Consider the following 17335-nt stretch of genomic DNA (forward strand, 5'->3'; position numbering starts at 1 on the left):
GGGACGCTGGCTATGGGGTTATTCTTAAGGATGAAGAAGGCCAACTGATATTGGCAGCTTAGGGATTGATTGGATTGGCCACATACATTAAAGACGAAATGGTGGCTCTAAACAGAGGGCTGGACCTATGCAAGGAACAGGGAATCTACACAAATGAAATTAATGGAGACTTCCGGTTTGTTTTCAATGCTATATCCACAAGAGAAATTTCACATTGGGATCTAACACAATGGGTTCCCAGCATTCAAAATTCACCAAAACAACAAACTGATGTTTCGATGGAACACATCTACTGAGAAGGGAATAAGGTGGTAGAGTGGCTGGCAAATGAAGGAGTACGGAGAAGAGGCAAAAGTGCAGTCATGGACGTATCTCTCATTCAGCAAGATCTAAAAGTAATTCTAGAGGAAAATATTAAAAGGGAGAACGCCATTCCGCGATGTGGAATAGGATGACAGTTAATGCCCATATAGGGGGTCTGAGATCTTCTAGATAGGGAATGAGCAAGTGGCAATAGCATACAGGCCTTTGGTGAGCAAACCAATCTCGGAGATGGGCATTGGCTGAACGGACCCATCCCTGATTTTTTGGGGAAGAAATAATCGATCGAAAAGAATAAGAAGAATGCTCAATTAACATTACTAATACTAAAACCATCCCAATGTAGCTAGCTGTTACATCCCAATTTCAACTCAATTTTAAAAAGTCCATATAGCCGTTGAGGTTTCACATGAAGTCAATTGATAGGTAAAATTAGTTATGTGAAATGTTAAGATGGTTAATCGTTATAATTTTCATATGAAGACAACATGTTAATCGTTATGATGCTATTATATTAATATCTTGAAATCTTAGGAAGTTGGTTATTCATCTTGGGAAGTAAAATGGTGGTTAGCCGTTATGAAGGTTATGAATAATAACTTGTTATGATAATTTTCATTTTGTTGAGGATTATGATATAATCGCAAAAAATTTCCACGTTAAAGGGGAGAAAAGCATTGCCAGAAAGGAATTCGGCATAGGGGCACCACCTATGACTTGGGCAAATAGGTACGAGTCTTGAACCACCATGACCAAGGATAAAGGACTAGGCAAGCAAGAGTGTATGTTGGATGACCATGAGCTAACCGGTTAAATTATATATCACTTAATAATTAAAGAAATCACTAAGCATAAATTTAAATATAATTTAAATTGTTACCTTTGATCATTGTGGGGTCTCTTGAGTATATTGACACCATGTTATTATACCATCCATACTTGCATATACATGTATATGTATATGTGCATATATCAATAGGATGATATAAAATAAACATATAATTGATATGCATGCACATGTGCATAAACATGTACGTACAATTAGAGATGGCACAACACCATGATGCTAATATATATTTTATATCATGTGGAAGGGGGGACCGTTATATTTATCTTAATATTTTATTTGATTCCAAAACAATGAGCGTTGCCATCTTTCGTTCGCATTGGTTTTAAAATTTGAACTTAAAGTATTCTTGTAACTGCAAATCGAGTCCTTGTAACCACAACAGGAGATTATATTTCCCATTCCCTGCACCTGAGAGAGCTCTCTCTCCATCGCGCTTTCTTTCTCTCCATTTATACGATTCTCTTTAACTCTTCTTGTTCGTGGCTTACTTCAGAAGCATATCACTAAGACAGTAATACAATACTAAGCCGCTTGTGTGGAGCCATATCTTGCATAGTGTTTGTTTCTGCACCAGAACCTAGTCTTATTTTCCTCTATATCTAGGTCATGTATTTTCCTCATAATATTCGCATTATGAGTGATGCATTTTCGATTCAAGAAAGCTTCATTTTTCAAATGCAAGTTAGCATTGAGCACAATTAACATTTGCGAGGCTTGCCTGCTCCTTATTTTTGATCAATTATTTTTCATAAGCATCAACTGCTATAAATTTTGGGAAAAGGAATGCCCAGCTGATGGAATCCTATAATGCTTTATGTTGTGTAAAATCTGCCTTGAAATATCTTTTGTTTTTCTTTGCTATTTGATATGTACCAGATGTGACTGATTTCAAATGGTTTCACAAACATTTCTGATTTGAAAGAATCTCATGATTATCAGCAGTCTCCTAGAATGCACTCAGAGCTGGTAGAACCAAGTATAAATGGGTGAAGAGGGGAGGAATCTTGCAAGAGAAAAGAAAAGAAAACTATTATTCAGTGTCTTAAATATATGATCAATTATAAAAGACACTGCATAAGTCCAAGTTAGCTCATGGTAATCCAATGTTTAGATCTTGATGCCTACGAGTAGTGGAATTAATTGTCTAGTACAAGGATGCTCAGTGGTTGGACAAGTTGTTCCATGTCTATTTCTAGGTAGGGAGGGTCTTTCTCAGATGAGATTGTGTGGGTATATTTAAGGTCCATGGTTGGGAGGTTAAGCCCCTGATAGTGCTTCCCCTCTCCATCAGATGCCAAGATGTAAACAAGACAGAGATAAGTTATGCATTCAAACCAAAGTAACGAGTATCGGAATTGGCAAGGCCGAATTGAATCATGAATCAGCCATGAATCGGAATCGAATTGGCCAAGAATCGCCAAATTAAAAAAACCCTTGAAATTTAGTGAATAACTTATTTCATAAACCCTTTATCGCTGATTCAATTCACTGATTCACAAAAAATTGTTTGGCTTGAGTTGAATCGCCGAATTGCTTAATCACGTGAATCATTGAGATTCTCGTTACTATGATTCAAACATCATTTGGTAATAGGTATTTTACTTTTATGATATTTAAAATTAAAAAATGAAGATATGTTTAGATAGATTTATATCGTTGCATTAGTTATTTCCTTCAATGAAATCAACTTTTCTCGTCAATGTAAATGGTAACTAGTTGTTAGATCAGTTGATCTTCCAATTGGACAATAATTATATCTATATGCTTGAGATAGGCCTACTTGATGGATGTTATAACTGTCCTTTCATGTGAATAATGAAAATGAACGTTTATTTTAACTATATGTTATTGTCATGATTAGCAATAGGAAAGAAAAAAGATGATAAGTGGTATTTGATGCCCTAGATGGAATTTGTCATTATGATGCAGTGGTACTTGATGCCCTAAATGGTAATTGACATTCTGATAGTGGTGTAACTATTTGTGCCCTAAGTGGTATATGTGTACTATCTGGGTTTTGCAGAGGCTGCCCTAGGTAGATTCCAGTTTCAAAATTTAGGGTATGGACTAACCTGGGTTTTGCAGAGGCTGCCCTAGGCAGACTCACACCTAGTTTTAATATTACATATATATTTTGCTCAGCCAACCTAAGGCATACTGAGCCTAGGTTTAAAAATTTATAAAAGCACACCCATCATAGTTGAATCGGCAACTTAGATCATAACCCTTACAGATTAGTCAGAATCCAGACAACTGCAAACTGTAAAAAGTGTTATTGCTTTATCACTCACTTTACCTAGGTTTAGGTAGGGAATATTAGGAAGAAGTGTGTCAAAATAGTATATTCTTGAATGGAATCACAAAAGAAAGTTTTAGCACATTACATTCCTGCAGCACATATGAAGTTAAATTACATCTCATTTGCATGAACCCCAATCTAAATACTGTTAGATCTCATCTTTATAAGTCTCTCAATATCCCTAGTGAAGACATTAGATTTATCTGTGTCTTATGTGTTTGGTAATACTATTGTGTTAAGATTCTAGAGGTCAAGTTAGACACCAATGCTAATAAAAGATTTATCACAATCAATAGGGTTTCTTTACTGTATATAAAGAAACCATACAAGGATACTTGTGACTGGTGATCAAAACAAAAATAATTTGAACTCATTTTCTCACTTCATTGTAGGAAAGTGTTACTCACCCGATGGTTAGTTGCTTTAAGCTTAGGTAGTATACGATCAAGCATCTCAAGCTTTGCACAAAGTCTGATTACTGGCGGCAGGAAATGTGGAGGCAACATATTCTGAATCTGAAAATCATAAAAAACAGTATTTTCTTGCATATCAAAAATAAAACTTCATTAAATAACACACTTCCATATTTCAGAAGCACAAAAGTTCAGAATAGATCAAAGAATACAGACAATTTAACAGAATATTATACTCAATCTCATGCTAATGATTAATAAAAGTATAATAGCGTTGTCTGAGACAAACCTCATCTGAATGCAACTGGCTGAGATATGGATGGTTGCAGATATTGCGAAGCTCCATTACTGTATTATGCACTGATCTACCCTGAACATGCAATTTAAAATAAATATTATTAGAGATCTTTTCATCACCAATATATTTAGTTGATAACAGAGGCAGAACTTGTCAACAAATTTTTTTCATACCTTGGCATGACAAAGAGATCCAAGATTATCTTCAACTCTTTTCATGAGAAGCTTCTGATATGCAGATGCCTCACACCTTACCAAATGCTCAATCTTCTCTGGCAGTTCATTCTCAACCTTCAAAAGAAGCAACACAAAACTCAACCAGTTCAAATCAAATTCTACTAATAATAAATCTTATAAATCATATCGGCAGGTGCTATGTTAGTCTCTTAGCAATGGCATTGTATTGCATTTACAGTGCATACTATAACAAAGAATATGCTATTGAGAAAACACATGCTACATGTCACCACATATTTGTTTCCTACATGCAAAAAAGGGAAACTTGGATTCAGACTGAAGATAAAATGCAAACCCTACTCTGAGATGTTAATTCCAATACAAGATGCTCACACAAGAAGCTCAATACACATCTTGCTACTCAATCTGAATTGACCGTTTCGGCAGCTAATTATATAGTACTTATTAATCCTCATATTGGGTTCGCTAATGAACAGGTATCACCCAAAAACAATGCATCAGAAAAAAGAGTTTACTTGTAATGTCCCCACTTTAGCAGTTGACCAAGTGTGTGTGTGTGTGTGTTAGCTTAGCTCTACATGGTCTCGAGGGCTAATGAAGGGTTTAAACAGATCTTAGAGTGTTTTGGCCTAGTCATCTCCAATTTGGGCCAAAACAGAGTTGATTTACTCAATTTTAGGCATACTCACTATTTTTCGTAAATCAGCAAGACACAAGGGAGGCTTGTTTTGGTGATTGAAATTGATACTCCTTAGCGAGAGCTTTCCAACGAGCAATCACTCGTGTTGTTTGTAGTCTAATAGCTAATATATTTTTTATGCCTGAAGTATTATTAAAGTAACATTTAATTTAGTTGTAAAATATTAAAGTGTTACTTTAATATTAAATTTTATGGGAATGTGTGCAAATCAAAGGGGGCACCTAAGGGAGACATAATTGATTATTTTAATATGTTTTATATTGCATATCTTTTATCCCACATTGCTCATGTGAGTTGAACTGATCCTTGAAGAAAGAATAAAAGGGAGCATTAGTGGCTGCATTCGGCAGGTGGAATATGAGAAGAAAATTGATGTGTGAGTTGCAAATCTGTTCTTGGCATTAGAGGACGTTTATCCTCTCTTGTGACATTCTAGATGTCATTCCCTTGGGGTTTGGCCTTTATAATTCATTGCTATCAACTTCATTAACAGGCAGATTGAGCGCATTTCTAGTTGCAGGCAGATTGGGTGTTTACTCATATCATTCTCACTTCTTGTCTGATGCTTATGCCATTGTAAAGGGATGATTTTAAGAGGGTCTTGGACTGATTGAAGGCAAATCTTACTGTAGCAGCACTGCAACGCGGCACTATTCATATTAGTGTAGCAACAAGATGGGAAGTTATTACTGGAATATTATGTTATAATGCTCGAGTAATTAGTGAGTTGAAAAGTCTACTATGTATTTGATTTTATTAGTTTGAAAATTAATATTATTTCAGCAGTAGTTCAATCTTCAATTTACATATTATTATAAATTTCTTATTGTTCATGTTATGTGGTTTCAAATCTATGTAAAGACATAAAAACAGACAAACAATTTATTTCCCGAGCCATAAAGGGGTTTAAACATTTAACGGTGAAATTAAGAGTTGGATGCAAATTATTTGACTAAATTCCTATCAGCAGTTGGTTCAGTTTTTGGGTATTTTTAGGGTGTCCATTACATTAGTTTATGTTTCTCCTAGAGAATCCACTGAGTCAAAAAATTGGAAAGAGTCAAGTACGCTATGTCAGGCATGGGGTACCTTAAATTTGGCTTCAGTCTGCTAAAGAATGTCATCAAATTTTATGTAGATATTCGCCAAATTTCACACACATTGTAAGTATGGCACTTCCTTGCCAATGGGACATATTTGGAACTGGAAGAGAATCTAGCATCTCATAAGGTCCCAATTGTTGGAAGTCACAAAAAATTTTTAAAAGAAAGATCTCCTCAGAAAGCTTGATTATCCCAGGTGCCGACCATAAATATGTTGAATGACATGTAAATAGGTGTTCCACTACCTAGTTTACCATTGAGAGAACTAGAGAGCATGAACTACATTGTGATTAAAACCCAACTAGTTTTAGAATATCAAGCTATTGACAAACTGAACTAGCGAAGTGCAATTAACTACCCAAATATTTATCATGGCAAATTGATATTGTATTAAAAAGAGGAGATGAAAGCTCCTTATATAGATTAACAAAGTCATTTTTTTACAGAGCAGTACTGGGGTACGTCAAGATGTTGAAACGAGCTTTCGGGATGCAGGGAAAATGGGCCTCATCTTTGGGACAGTGGGGGGACAGCGGCATGGGTAGGACGGGGCAGGGAGGGGTGTTGTATTGTATACATATGAACTCGAAATGCTAGTTATGAAATGATGTTTCAGTAGAACATACCAAATTAAAATACTTTAAAATAGCAAAATTGCTATATGAAATAGAACCATTGAACATTCAACATAGTCGCATATTACATACCCAGTAATAACATTCAAAAATCAAAATTCAAGTACCCATCCTAGCACTAACATGGTTGTGTAATGGTGGAGGTGGGGGTGTACTTGAGTACTCAAGTACCCGGTGCGAGGATGGGTACTTCGAGGTTTGGGAGGAGGGTGTAAGTCCCCATGTCACGCTGTGTTTTTATAATGAAACAATCATGAACTAAAGGTGCAAATTAGAAACTACCAAATAAACTAAAGCCTAACTAAGATTACTATTACAGAAACACTACAATATTCTAATACCCTCCCTTAATGCTCATCATCTAATTTCCCTACAAAAGACTATATGTGTCTTGTGGTCATGAATTCTTCATAACATTCTACTGTTGTTGAGACCCTTCCTAGATCAGCATAAAAGAAGGATGAGGATTTCATTTTCAAGCATGCTTAGATATTGATTTGGTTTGAGATTTTCTCTTGGAGAAATCAAGGAAGCTTCAACTTCTATTCAGGATCCGAGGACGCAAACCCTCAGGTTCTTGGGTGGATTGGACAGAGCCTCGATTCATCTTTGCAAAAATTCATGACAGAGTTCACAATTACATTTTAGGTTCTTTCCTAATTATCCAATCTGACTATTATCACTATTTATACGAATGAATTGTTATTGCATTACTGGTTTATAATGTTATAATGAATTCTAGAGTATTTACTGGTTAATGTTGTTGATTCTTTACTGATTATTTTCTGGTTATTATTGTATACATTCTTGTTTATGATTCTGAAATTTATTTGAGGAAATTGGAGAGATTATCTAGGTAGGATATTATAATGGATTCACAGCCAGTGAATCCTGCCAACCTATGAAGTTGCTTGAAGAACACAAATTGAAGTATCTAAAGCTCCGAAATTTTTTTATCTGTTTTGAAGAAAAGATATATTTTATTTAGGCAAAGACATATTCTATAGAATAAATGATTTTAATGTAAGGCTATAGCCACAGTGAAATATTCAGAGAGATATTGCCGGTTGCGAAGTTGTGTTTTTTCTTCTTCTTTTTTCTAGATTTATTAAATCTATCGAGAGGGACATTTGAGCAATTATGTTAATGTGAAAGCGCTGGATAAAGTAGATATCAAATTAAAAATGTCAGACCTGATATATATATAGGGTCTTCTCTAAAGTTTGTTTTTGGTAAAATATTTGAGCGCTACTATTGATAGATGTTGAATAATTAAGGAAGGGACTGTCTATTCTAAAGTCTAGAAGAAAAAAATTTCAAGAGCGTATATTAAAGTTATATTACTAGACCATTCATTTTCTGGTGCCAAGCAACTTTAAGTAATATTAATCGACATCTTATAATTTTTGGTAATAAATATCTTCTTCTGGCAAAGTCTGTAATACACTTGTGTTTGACATGAAAAATCATTTGCAGAGTTTACAGGAAGGTTTGAACAAATATTGCAAAGTTAGAAGTTGTGACCGAATCAACAAATGGAAAAGAGGCAAAAGGGAATGGAAAGTGATCCTAAGCTGCTGATTTACAAAGGGTTTTAGTAGCCTTGGAGACTTTGAAATCAGATTACTTATGTCTACTTTCAGACAGATATTTCATCATCAAGGTTGTTGGAACATATGCTAAGCAATTGAGGGAAAAAGAAGATGAGGTTAATAGGCTCAACAAGGAGCCTAATGTTTCTCAGGTTAATAGACTCAACAAGGAGCCTAATGTTTCTCAAAAGGCATTGGATAATACATAGGTTGCTCTTCATGAAGCATAAAATCAGATTGTTGTCACCAAAAAATATAGGGAACAGGAGGATAAAGGAAGTTATGAGTTTTTCCAAGTGATTGAGGAACTTGATAGCATTCAGCAGACTTGTGACTTGCATAGCTGCCCCAAGAGATAACATAACAAAATTTTGGATCATATTAAGCTAGTAGACAATTCTTTGTTTGCAGTGGATGTTGATTGGACAATTGATAATCCACTTTTTGAGTTGAATACAAAAGATGTTTCTTATTTCCGTGATGAGGATGATCTTGACTGGAGGATATGGGACCCAGTCACAATTCCTAGTGGTGAGTTTTGTTTCTCAAAAGGCATTGGATAATACATAGGTTGCTCTTCATGAAGCATAAAATCAGATTGTTGTCACCAAAAAATATAGGGAACAGGAGGATAAAGGAAGTTATGAGTTTTTCCAAGTGATTGAGGAACTTGATAGCATTCAGCAGACTTGTGACTTGCATAGCTGCCCCAAGAGATAACATAACAAAATTTTGGATCATATTAAGCTAGTAGACAATTCTTTGTTTGCAGTGGATGTTGATTGGACAATTGATAATCCACTTTTTGAGTTGAATACAAAAGATGTTTCTTATTTCCGTGATGAGGATGATCTTGACTGGAGGATATGACCTGATTTTCAGATTTAACATTGTTTCTCATTCTCCAATCAGCTTAAACCTGGTTTCAGTTTCAGGCTTACACATGAGTTGGATAGACTCCTTGCTTCACCAGCTGAACATATCTTGGTTAAGAATTGATGGGAGTTATAATTTTCTCATTTTATACATGGTTATCTTATTTAGTTATATCTGCTATTTGCATTAATCTATAATCTTGGTGACGCGTTATCATTAGTTAATTCGGTTCTTACGTCCATTTCTATTTCAAAGATTTGGTTTATTATTGATCTGCCAACTGTTAAAAGAATTCCTCTGTTATTTGCTTTTTCGAACTGTTTTTTCGAATCTGCTTTTTCAGACTACTTTTTCGGATCTTCTTTTTCGGACTGCTTTTTCGGATCTACTTTTTCGGACTGCTTTTTTTGGATCTGCTTTTTTGGATTGTTTTCCAAAAAAACTCAAACCCTCAGGTAATCTGAGTATTCAAATTAAACTCAACTTGAAATGGATGAATACCACTTCCAAAGTGCAACCCTTCAAAAGATCTTTCACTTCCTCAGTTATGCAATCTCTTGAGAGGTATCGTTCTCAAAGATTATGCTGAATATTTGCAGACCATCAAGCTCCACAAATGCTCATAGAAGATGTAGTTGAATTATCAAATCCCGTATATCCAAATGGGAGCCCAAGCCCTCTATTTATCTACTTTCCTAAAAAGTTACTAAGAACTTCTAGAAACATCCATTATAAAATCCCCTTATAATGCACTTTTTAATAATAAATAACTTTGTAAAATAAAAGAGCAACTCAACTTAGAATTATAACATGTAGGCCCCGTATAAGAAGTGATGATAAAATATAAATAAAATAATATCTCCAAGAGCATAATGAGCCATCTAATCACCAAATAAACGCAAAATGACTCTCTCATCACAACCACCAGTCTATGAGAGTCCGTGATAGACTGATCTGGCATGCAAAACGATGTCAACCAAAACAGGGACATTACATTTTGCTATACATTCCCAACTTCTACTACATAGTTATGAACTACATACAATATATATTCTGCCAAAGATTCAACGTCGTTAGAAATTGGTAAACCATGTGTGGCATTCTGAAGTTAATAACACTTGTGTGTTGGCACTGTTTACATTTTAAAATGATATTTCGATGAGTTGAGATTTACATTTACCTTTTTCTTGAGAATTAGAGGGATGATTTGTTAGCAACCCGCTGTCATATATATGAAGGTTGATAAAAAATAGTGTCTACTAAAATATGGGCTCAAGCATTCTAGCAATTTCTTCTTGACAGAAGAAAACTCAGATTCTGTCAAAAATTAATCTGCATATGAAACCTATATGATGGAACCTTCCTTATCCATGTCACAGATACATAAATAATTGTACTTTAACCACTTCAATTCTTACTTGACAACATTTATATATTTCAAAAGAGATAAATCCAATTGGTTATAAAATAACGCCTTAACAAATCCTCAAAATCTTCATGATCAATTTGCCAGAATAATATTAAAATTGCAACTGTAAATGCGTACTTAATAATAAAATATCATGCCCATAGGCTATCATTGATATCAATCCAGGGACATTTTATGGAGAATACGTTCCTTCATTTTCTCTCGGCACTGTGGTAACTGGATCCAGTAACTCCAAACTGATAGCGGATTCGTACTCCCACACCCCTACCCTATCCTCTATTATAAATCTATCTATCCAGTCTACAAGGGGCAGGGAGTTGACATACATTAAATAAAATAAGAAGTACAGATTACGTTTTACTAATAGTAGCCATTCAACCAGCCTGTGCAGGTCCATAGTAGTTAGGATTGGATAGCTAGGGGCAGGCTAGTCACCAATCAGTGGAGTATCAGGTTGTCCTTTCAATGAAGATTCAATTTATTATAGCCTTGACTTTAGAAGAATCGTGGTTATTACGTAGAAGGGCCAATATATTTCTGCCCACCTCAAATATTGTTGGGTGATCTTCACTCTTAATGTAGGTAGTAGAGATTCCCTGACATTGCCTTCACACCTGCAACGCATGGAATCTATTTTTTTTGTTTTCATAAGATATTGATAAGATGTGAGCACAATCAACCATTCCTAGAACACAAGCTTTAGTAATATCTTTTCTTTGTTTGTGATATCTTTCCATTTCACCTTCAATTGTCCTATTTCGAAGTTGAAAGAATTGTAGAATATCTTTTCTTCTACAATCTCCTCTATAGTCCTTGTAAATAAAGCATTGTCATCATTGTTTATTATGTCATTCATTCTAATATTAAGCAAAGCACACAATTCTTCCTCCCACTCTCTATAAGTCTTTAGATTATGTTCCCTTTTGAAGGCCAAAGGGATAAGGTCAAAACTTTTATTTTCAGATTTGGAAAGATAAAATCTTACCCTTCTCTATAATAACTCCTTATTTATATCAAATTCTACCAAGGTTGCTAACAGATCATAAGTCTTTTCACTTAGATCCTCAACCTAGGGCTTATCTATAACAATTTCACATCTATCACCCAACTCTTCTTCTCTGTTGACCTATTTGTTCAGATTCTGTCTCAGCATATTCTCATTTTGACCAAGAGATCTCTCGATAGCTGCAAGTTTTGATATCCCATGGTAGAGCAATCTGGTATCCATATTAAATGCAAAGTGCAAAATGTTATCTCTTACATTTTGTTCATACCTCTGCATCACCTCCATTTGTGCAGTCTTGAGATTGTTCACATGGGGAGTTCCAGGAAAACCATACACTCTGAAAAATAGTGGAAACTGATAAGGGATAATGTCTCCCAATTATGGCTCACCTTCAGACCTATAGCAAAATCTTTTGGCCTAAGTAGTTTCAACAATGCCTTAGGAATTCTAGGATTATCAGGGGATAACAAGGCTCTCATCTTGGAGGAAAGATACCTATCAAATCTTACAAAACTAGCATCCTTCCTATCCCATGACATATTTGTACTCCATAAATGAACAAGCAATTTCTCTCCATTATGTTCCCTTACCAACTTCATTTCTTTTTCAAAATAAGAAACTCCCTTAAAAAGGCACATGCATGAGCATTGAGTACCATCAAAAAGGTTTGCCAACCTTTCCTTTATCAATTCCGATCAAACCATTGTGGATCTCCTCAACAAGATAGGAAGCAAAATCAAAAATCACATCCACCCCATAGTGGAGAATCTGAACCATCATGTACATTAATGGGATAGGCATATAATCTTGCTCATCCTCACCCAACACTTTACACAGGGACATATATATGGCTTGGGCACGCGTATTGAAATATTTCTTCAATAATGGTTCAAGAATGGCTGGTGAAACCAAAATTAGATTTCCAACCTTTCCAAAATGTTCCTTCAAGGGCCCACTTCTAAGATAAACCTTTTGAGCTTCATATTCTTCTTGTAATTTCTCAAAATCTATGGTATCATGGAGAACAGAAGGTGGGTCCAGCATGAAAACCTCAGAATCGCTTCTGATGTGATCTTAAACAAGCCAATTTCTAGCATGGTTTATCACTAAACAAAGGACTAGATCATAAATTTTGGTGAGTAGGGTTGGTCTAAATCCATAAAAAAACCCTGGTACAACCAGTTTCCCTAAATCAAAATTTATAATATTCCAAATCAGATAATACTGGCATGAGCTCAATTCAATACAGTAATAACAGGGATATGTGTGTCTACGACCCTTGATGAGCATAAAAATTCCCTCACACCATAGTTGGATCAGCAATAGAATAATAGGAACATTCAGAATATAAGCTTGAGTCTACAATGATTTTCAAGATACATTCAGTTAAGCCTTAGAATACTGCCTCAAGTTTCTTTACTTAATACCGATTTTGATAACCATATGAAGGCATTCCTTCATCCAAAATTACCACACAACACTACCTATCTAAGCAATAAGTAATATCCAATGAAGAAGGAAATCAAAACCTGGCATTCTGTGCATGCATGACAGTTCATGCGGCCATAGACTTTGTTGAATCTCGTCAATGGGTTCTTCATTGCCTACCACCCAATTTTCTAAGAGTTGCAACTGATGTCCAATACGCAGACCCCCAAACTCCTCACAGCATACACAGCTCGGGATATAATGCTGATTGCGGTGAATGTGCACTGGTTGGTGTTGTCCAATGAAGTCACTCCAACCCAAATACCTTGGCAACTAGTCTACAAACACTGCCAGTCGAGCAACCTATTACTATCGCATGACTAATGAGAGTGCAGTCGTGTCCTCCTGGTAACAAGTCCATTCAAGACATTAAATTTGTTGCCTTCTGCAATCCACTGCTCAATCTCGTATGTTGTTCATTGTAACACTACCACTACTCCTTTGTTGTTAGTGATCCAAACACCTAGTTTAGACCTTGCTCTTGTATTACTTTCCTTCTTATACCTATTACGCATTCTTCCCATAACCACTGGTGTAGACCAAAACCATACACATTTCCAATAGAAATAAGGGTTCCCAAATGATGTTGTTACCTTTTGATTTTGCCTTTGGGATAAACTTAATGAACAAAATGGACCGAGATCTCGTACTTGATCTTGAAATTATTTCGAAGAGATACTGGGGCTACATCTAGTCTCCACAAATCTCATTAAGTCATTTTGTCCTTAAGAGATAACCAATCACATTTAAGCGACTTGTTTATATTTTATCGGTATTAATCTAATGGTGTAAATCCCAATGCAAATGATTGCTTTTATAACTCGATGTGAGGGGAGATGCGAACAACTAGACAATGTGCGGTAAAAGCCTGTTTTGTCTTTGAGTCACTTAAGTCATTTTTGTCATAAAGTCACTTTAAATGATAAACTACTTTATAAATCAACTTAATAAAATAAAGTGACTTAACCTTAGGAGTTCCCACTTAAATATCTCCCCCAATGAAACCAAATAGATTCCCATGACTGGCTGGCATCCTCAAAATAAATGTTGTTAGCCTATCCAGATGGAAAGATAGACCAACAAGGCACCATTATGTCTAGTGCGAAGAAGGGGACATTATAGTCCTCCCTTCTTGGGATTGCTTGCCCTCAAGCAATCTTGGTGTCGGATACTTCAGGATTGATTCGCCTTCTCAAGTGGCATCTTCATATGGCAAATCCTTCCAGCAAATTAGATACTCCCTGATGGACCTGTTACGCAGCTTCCTTTCTCTGACCTCTATTACCTTTGCTAGAACTAATACTAGCTTCCCTTCCTCATCAAGTGGGGGCAATCCAATGGAGGGTACTACATGCTAACCTATCGCTTTCTTGAGGAAAGAAATGTGGAAATCATTATGAATTTTGTTGTCATCTGGCAAGTCCATCTCATAAGCGACCTCCCCAACCCTCCAATTAATGTGATAAGGACCAAAAATTCTAGGCTGAAGTTTTTTAGACCCACTCTTCTTCAAGGAGCTCTGTCTGTAAGGTTGGAGACGAAGATAAACCATGTCACCCAACTCAAAATTCCGCTCTGTCCGCCAGCAATCAGCATACATCTTCTACTGATTCTGAGCCTGTAGAATGTTCTCCCGAAGAGATTTGAGAATGTCTTGTTGATCTTGTATCGAATCCCCAACTAGTGGTGCCCTTTTGTCCTGTAAAGCCAGATCTATGAACGACAAAGGCTCACTTCCATAAAGAGCTCGAAATGGAATCATCTGGATGGGCATGTGGTAGGAGTTGTAGCAATACTCCCCTAGATATAACCACTTAACCTAAGCTCTCTGCTGCCCTGCTACATATTTCTAGAGATAACCCTCCACCCATTTGTTTACTATCCAATCTGACCGTCCGTCTAGGGTGGTAACTCGTGTTGGGTGTCAACTTTGTACCTGCCAATCTGAATAGCTCTTGGCGAAAGGTGTTGAGTAACTTGCTATCCCTCTTGCTCATGATGGTTCGCGGAAGACCATGTAGATGAAAAAGCTCTCAAAAAAATACCTCAGCTACTTGAGAGACTGACCAATTTGCTGCTATAGCAAAGAAGTGACCGAAATAAGTCAATCTGTTCACCACCACAAAAATGGAATCTCTACCCTGCACCCTCGGCAACCCTGTAATAAAGTCCATGGAGATACTCTCCCATTTTTGCATTGGAATAGGAAGAGTTTGTAATAAACTAGCTAAAAACTCATACTCTAACTTGTTCTGCTGACAACTCTAGCATTCTCTGATATGCTAGAGGACATCGTCCTTGAGGCCCTTCCATGAAAACCTTTCCTCACCTATTTATAGGTTTTGAAGAAACCTGGGTGTCCTGCTGATGGTGCAGCATGAACAGTTTCCATAATATTTCCTTTGAGTTTAGAATCTGGTACGAGGTAGATCCTATCCTTACAAAAAAATCACATCATCGATTACCTTGTCCCCGTTGTCCTGAAATTGTCCAACCATAATCTGACACACTTGAGTATTCTTAGACTACTCAACCCGCAACTAAGGCTTCCAATCTGTCGATATCTTGGAAATAGCACAACATTCTACTACTGAAGATCTCCTAGAAAGCGCATCAACAACTACATTGTTCTTACCCTTGACATACTCGATGTCAAAATCATAGGCCTGAATCTTGCTAACCCACTGTTGTTGTCTTTCATTTAGATCCTTCTATTCTAAGAAGTAGCGCAAACTGTTGTGATCCGTCTTAACTGTGAATCTGCCACCCACCAACTACTATCTAAACTTGGCTAAAGAATGCATAATGGCCAACATTTCCTTGTCATAGGTAGAGTAAAATCTCTCACCATCCTTGAGCTTCTTGCTCTTATATGCTATCGAATGCCTATCCTGAATCAGAACTGCACCACTTCCACTCCCTAAAGCATCACACTCTAGTACAAAAGGATGAGAGAAGTCGGGCAGTGCCAAAACTAGGCATGTGCTCATCACCTTCTTGAGCTTATCAAAGGTCACCTCTGCATCATCTATCCACCTGAATGCCCTCTTTCGTGTGAGATCGGTGAGGCGAGCTACTCTCTGTGAGAAGTTCTAGCAAACCTCCTTTAATAAGAGCAAAGACCAAGGAAGCCCCTCAAATCTAATATGTTCCTCGATGGCAACCAATCTAGGATTGCCTGAATCTTTTCCCGGTGTACCATCACCCCATCTACACCAATCACGTGACCAAGATAAAGAATCTCGGTCAATCCAAACTCACACTTTGACTCCTTCGCAAACAATGAGTGCTCCTCCATAATACAAAGTACCTCATCTAGGTGTTGCAGGTGCTCCTCCCAAGTTCTGCTGAAAACCAAGATATCGTCAAAAAATACTAACACGCTCTTTTGTAGCTGTTTTCTAAAAATATGGTTCATACATGACTGAAATATAGCTGGCACATTAGTGAGTCCAAATGACATAACCAAGAACTCGTAGTGTCCATAGTGACATCGAAAAGTTGTCTTATGCACATCCTACTTGAACCCGTATATAATGATATCCAAATCTGATTTCTATCTTCAAGAAATAAACTGCCCCATGTAGTTCATTTAGCAACTCATCAATGCAAGGAATAGGGTACCTATCCTTGATGGCCCTCTTGCTGAGAGCGTGGTAACCAATACACATGCGAAGAGTGCTATCCTTCTTCACCAATACAATTGAAGAAGCGAAGGGACTGAGTTGGGTTTGATGTGTCCCATGTCTAAGAGTTCCTTAATCGTCCTTTCTATTTCCTCTTTATAGTGCCTAGGATGACGATAAGGTGTAGAGATGATGGGTTTGGCACCCTCCTCTAACTCAATGATATGCTCAAACCCTCTATCTGGGGGAATGCTCAAAGGTATGTCCTCAAAAACCCTCTTGTGCTTATCAAGCACCGACTGAATGTCAATATGAATCTACTACCTTGAGTCTAAGGTAGCCTTAGAGGAAATGAAATGGTGTGCTTCCCACTCCATGTCATCATGCCTCATAATAGGCTCCATATTGTGGGCTGAAATCAACCTGGGTTCACCCTCTGGCATAGCCTTGAGGATCACCTGTCGGCCATCCCGTAAGAATTCCAACTGCATCTTATCATGAT

General features: G+C 36.7%; 1 protein-coding gene across 1 annotated transcript in view; it reads right to left on the bottom strand.

Moving 5' to 3' along the window:
• Positions 1–14807, bottom strand: part of LOC149566966 (uncharacterized) — a 39149-nt gene extending 24342 nt beyond the window's left edge. Inside the window, exons 1-6 of the mRNA XM_089816584.1 lie at positions 14567–14807; positions 12647–12792; positions 12395–12487; positions 4355–4471; positions 4173–4253; positions 3878–3985 (exon numbers count right to left, since the gene is read on the bottom strand). Coding sequence (XP_089672710.1) covers positions 3878–3985; positions 4173–4253; positions 4355–4471; positions 12395–12487; positions 12647–12792; positions 14567–14807 — 786 coding nt within the window. The remainder of the gene's footprint in view (positions 1–3877; positions 3986–4172; positions 4254–4354; positions 4472–12394; positions 12488–12646; positions 12793–14566) is intronic.
• Between the last annotated feature and the right edge of the window lie 2528 nt (positions 14808–17335).

The sequence above is a fragment of the Cupressus sempervirens genome, chromosome 3, assembly GCF_028749045.1.
Source record: "Cupressus sempervirens isolate cs-2001-9-10 chromosome 3, ASM2874904v1, whole genome shotgun sequence".
Classification (NCBI taxonomy): domain Eukaryota; kingdom Viridiplantae; phylum Streptophyta; class Pinopsida; order Cupressales; family Cupressaceae; genus Cupressus; species Cupressus sempervirens.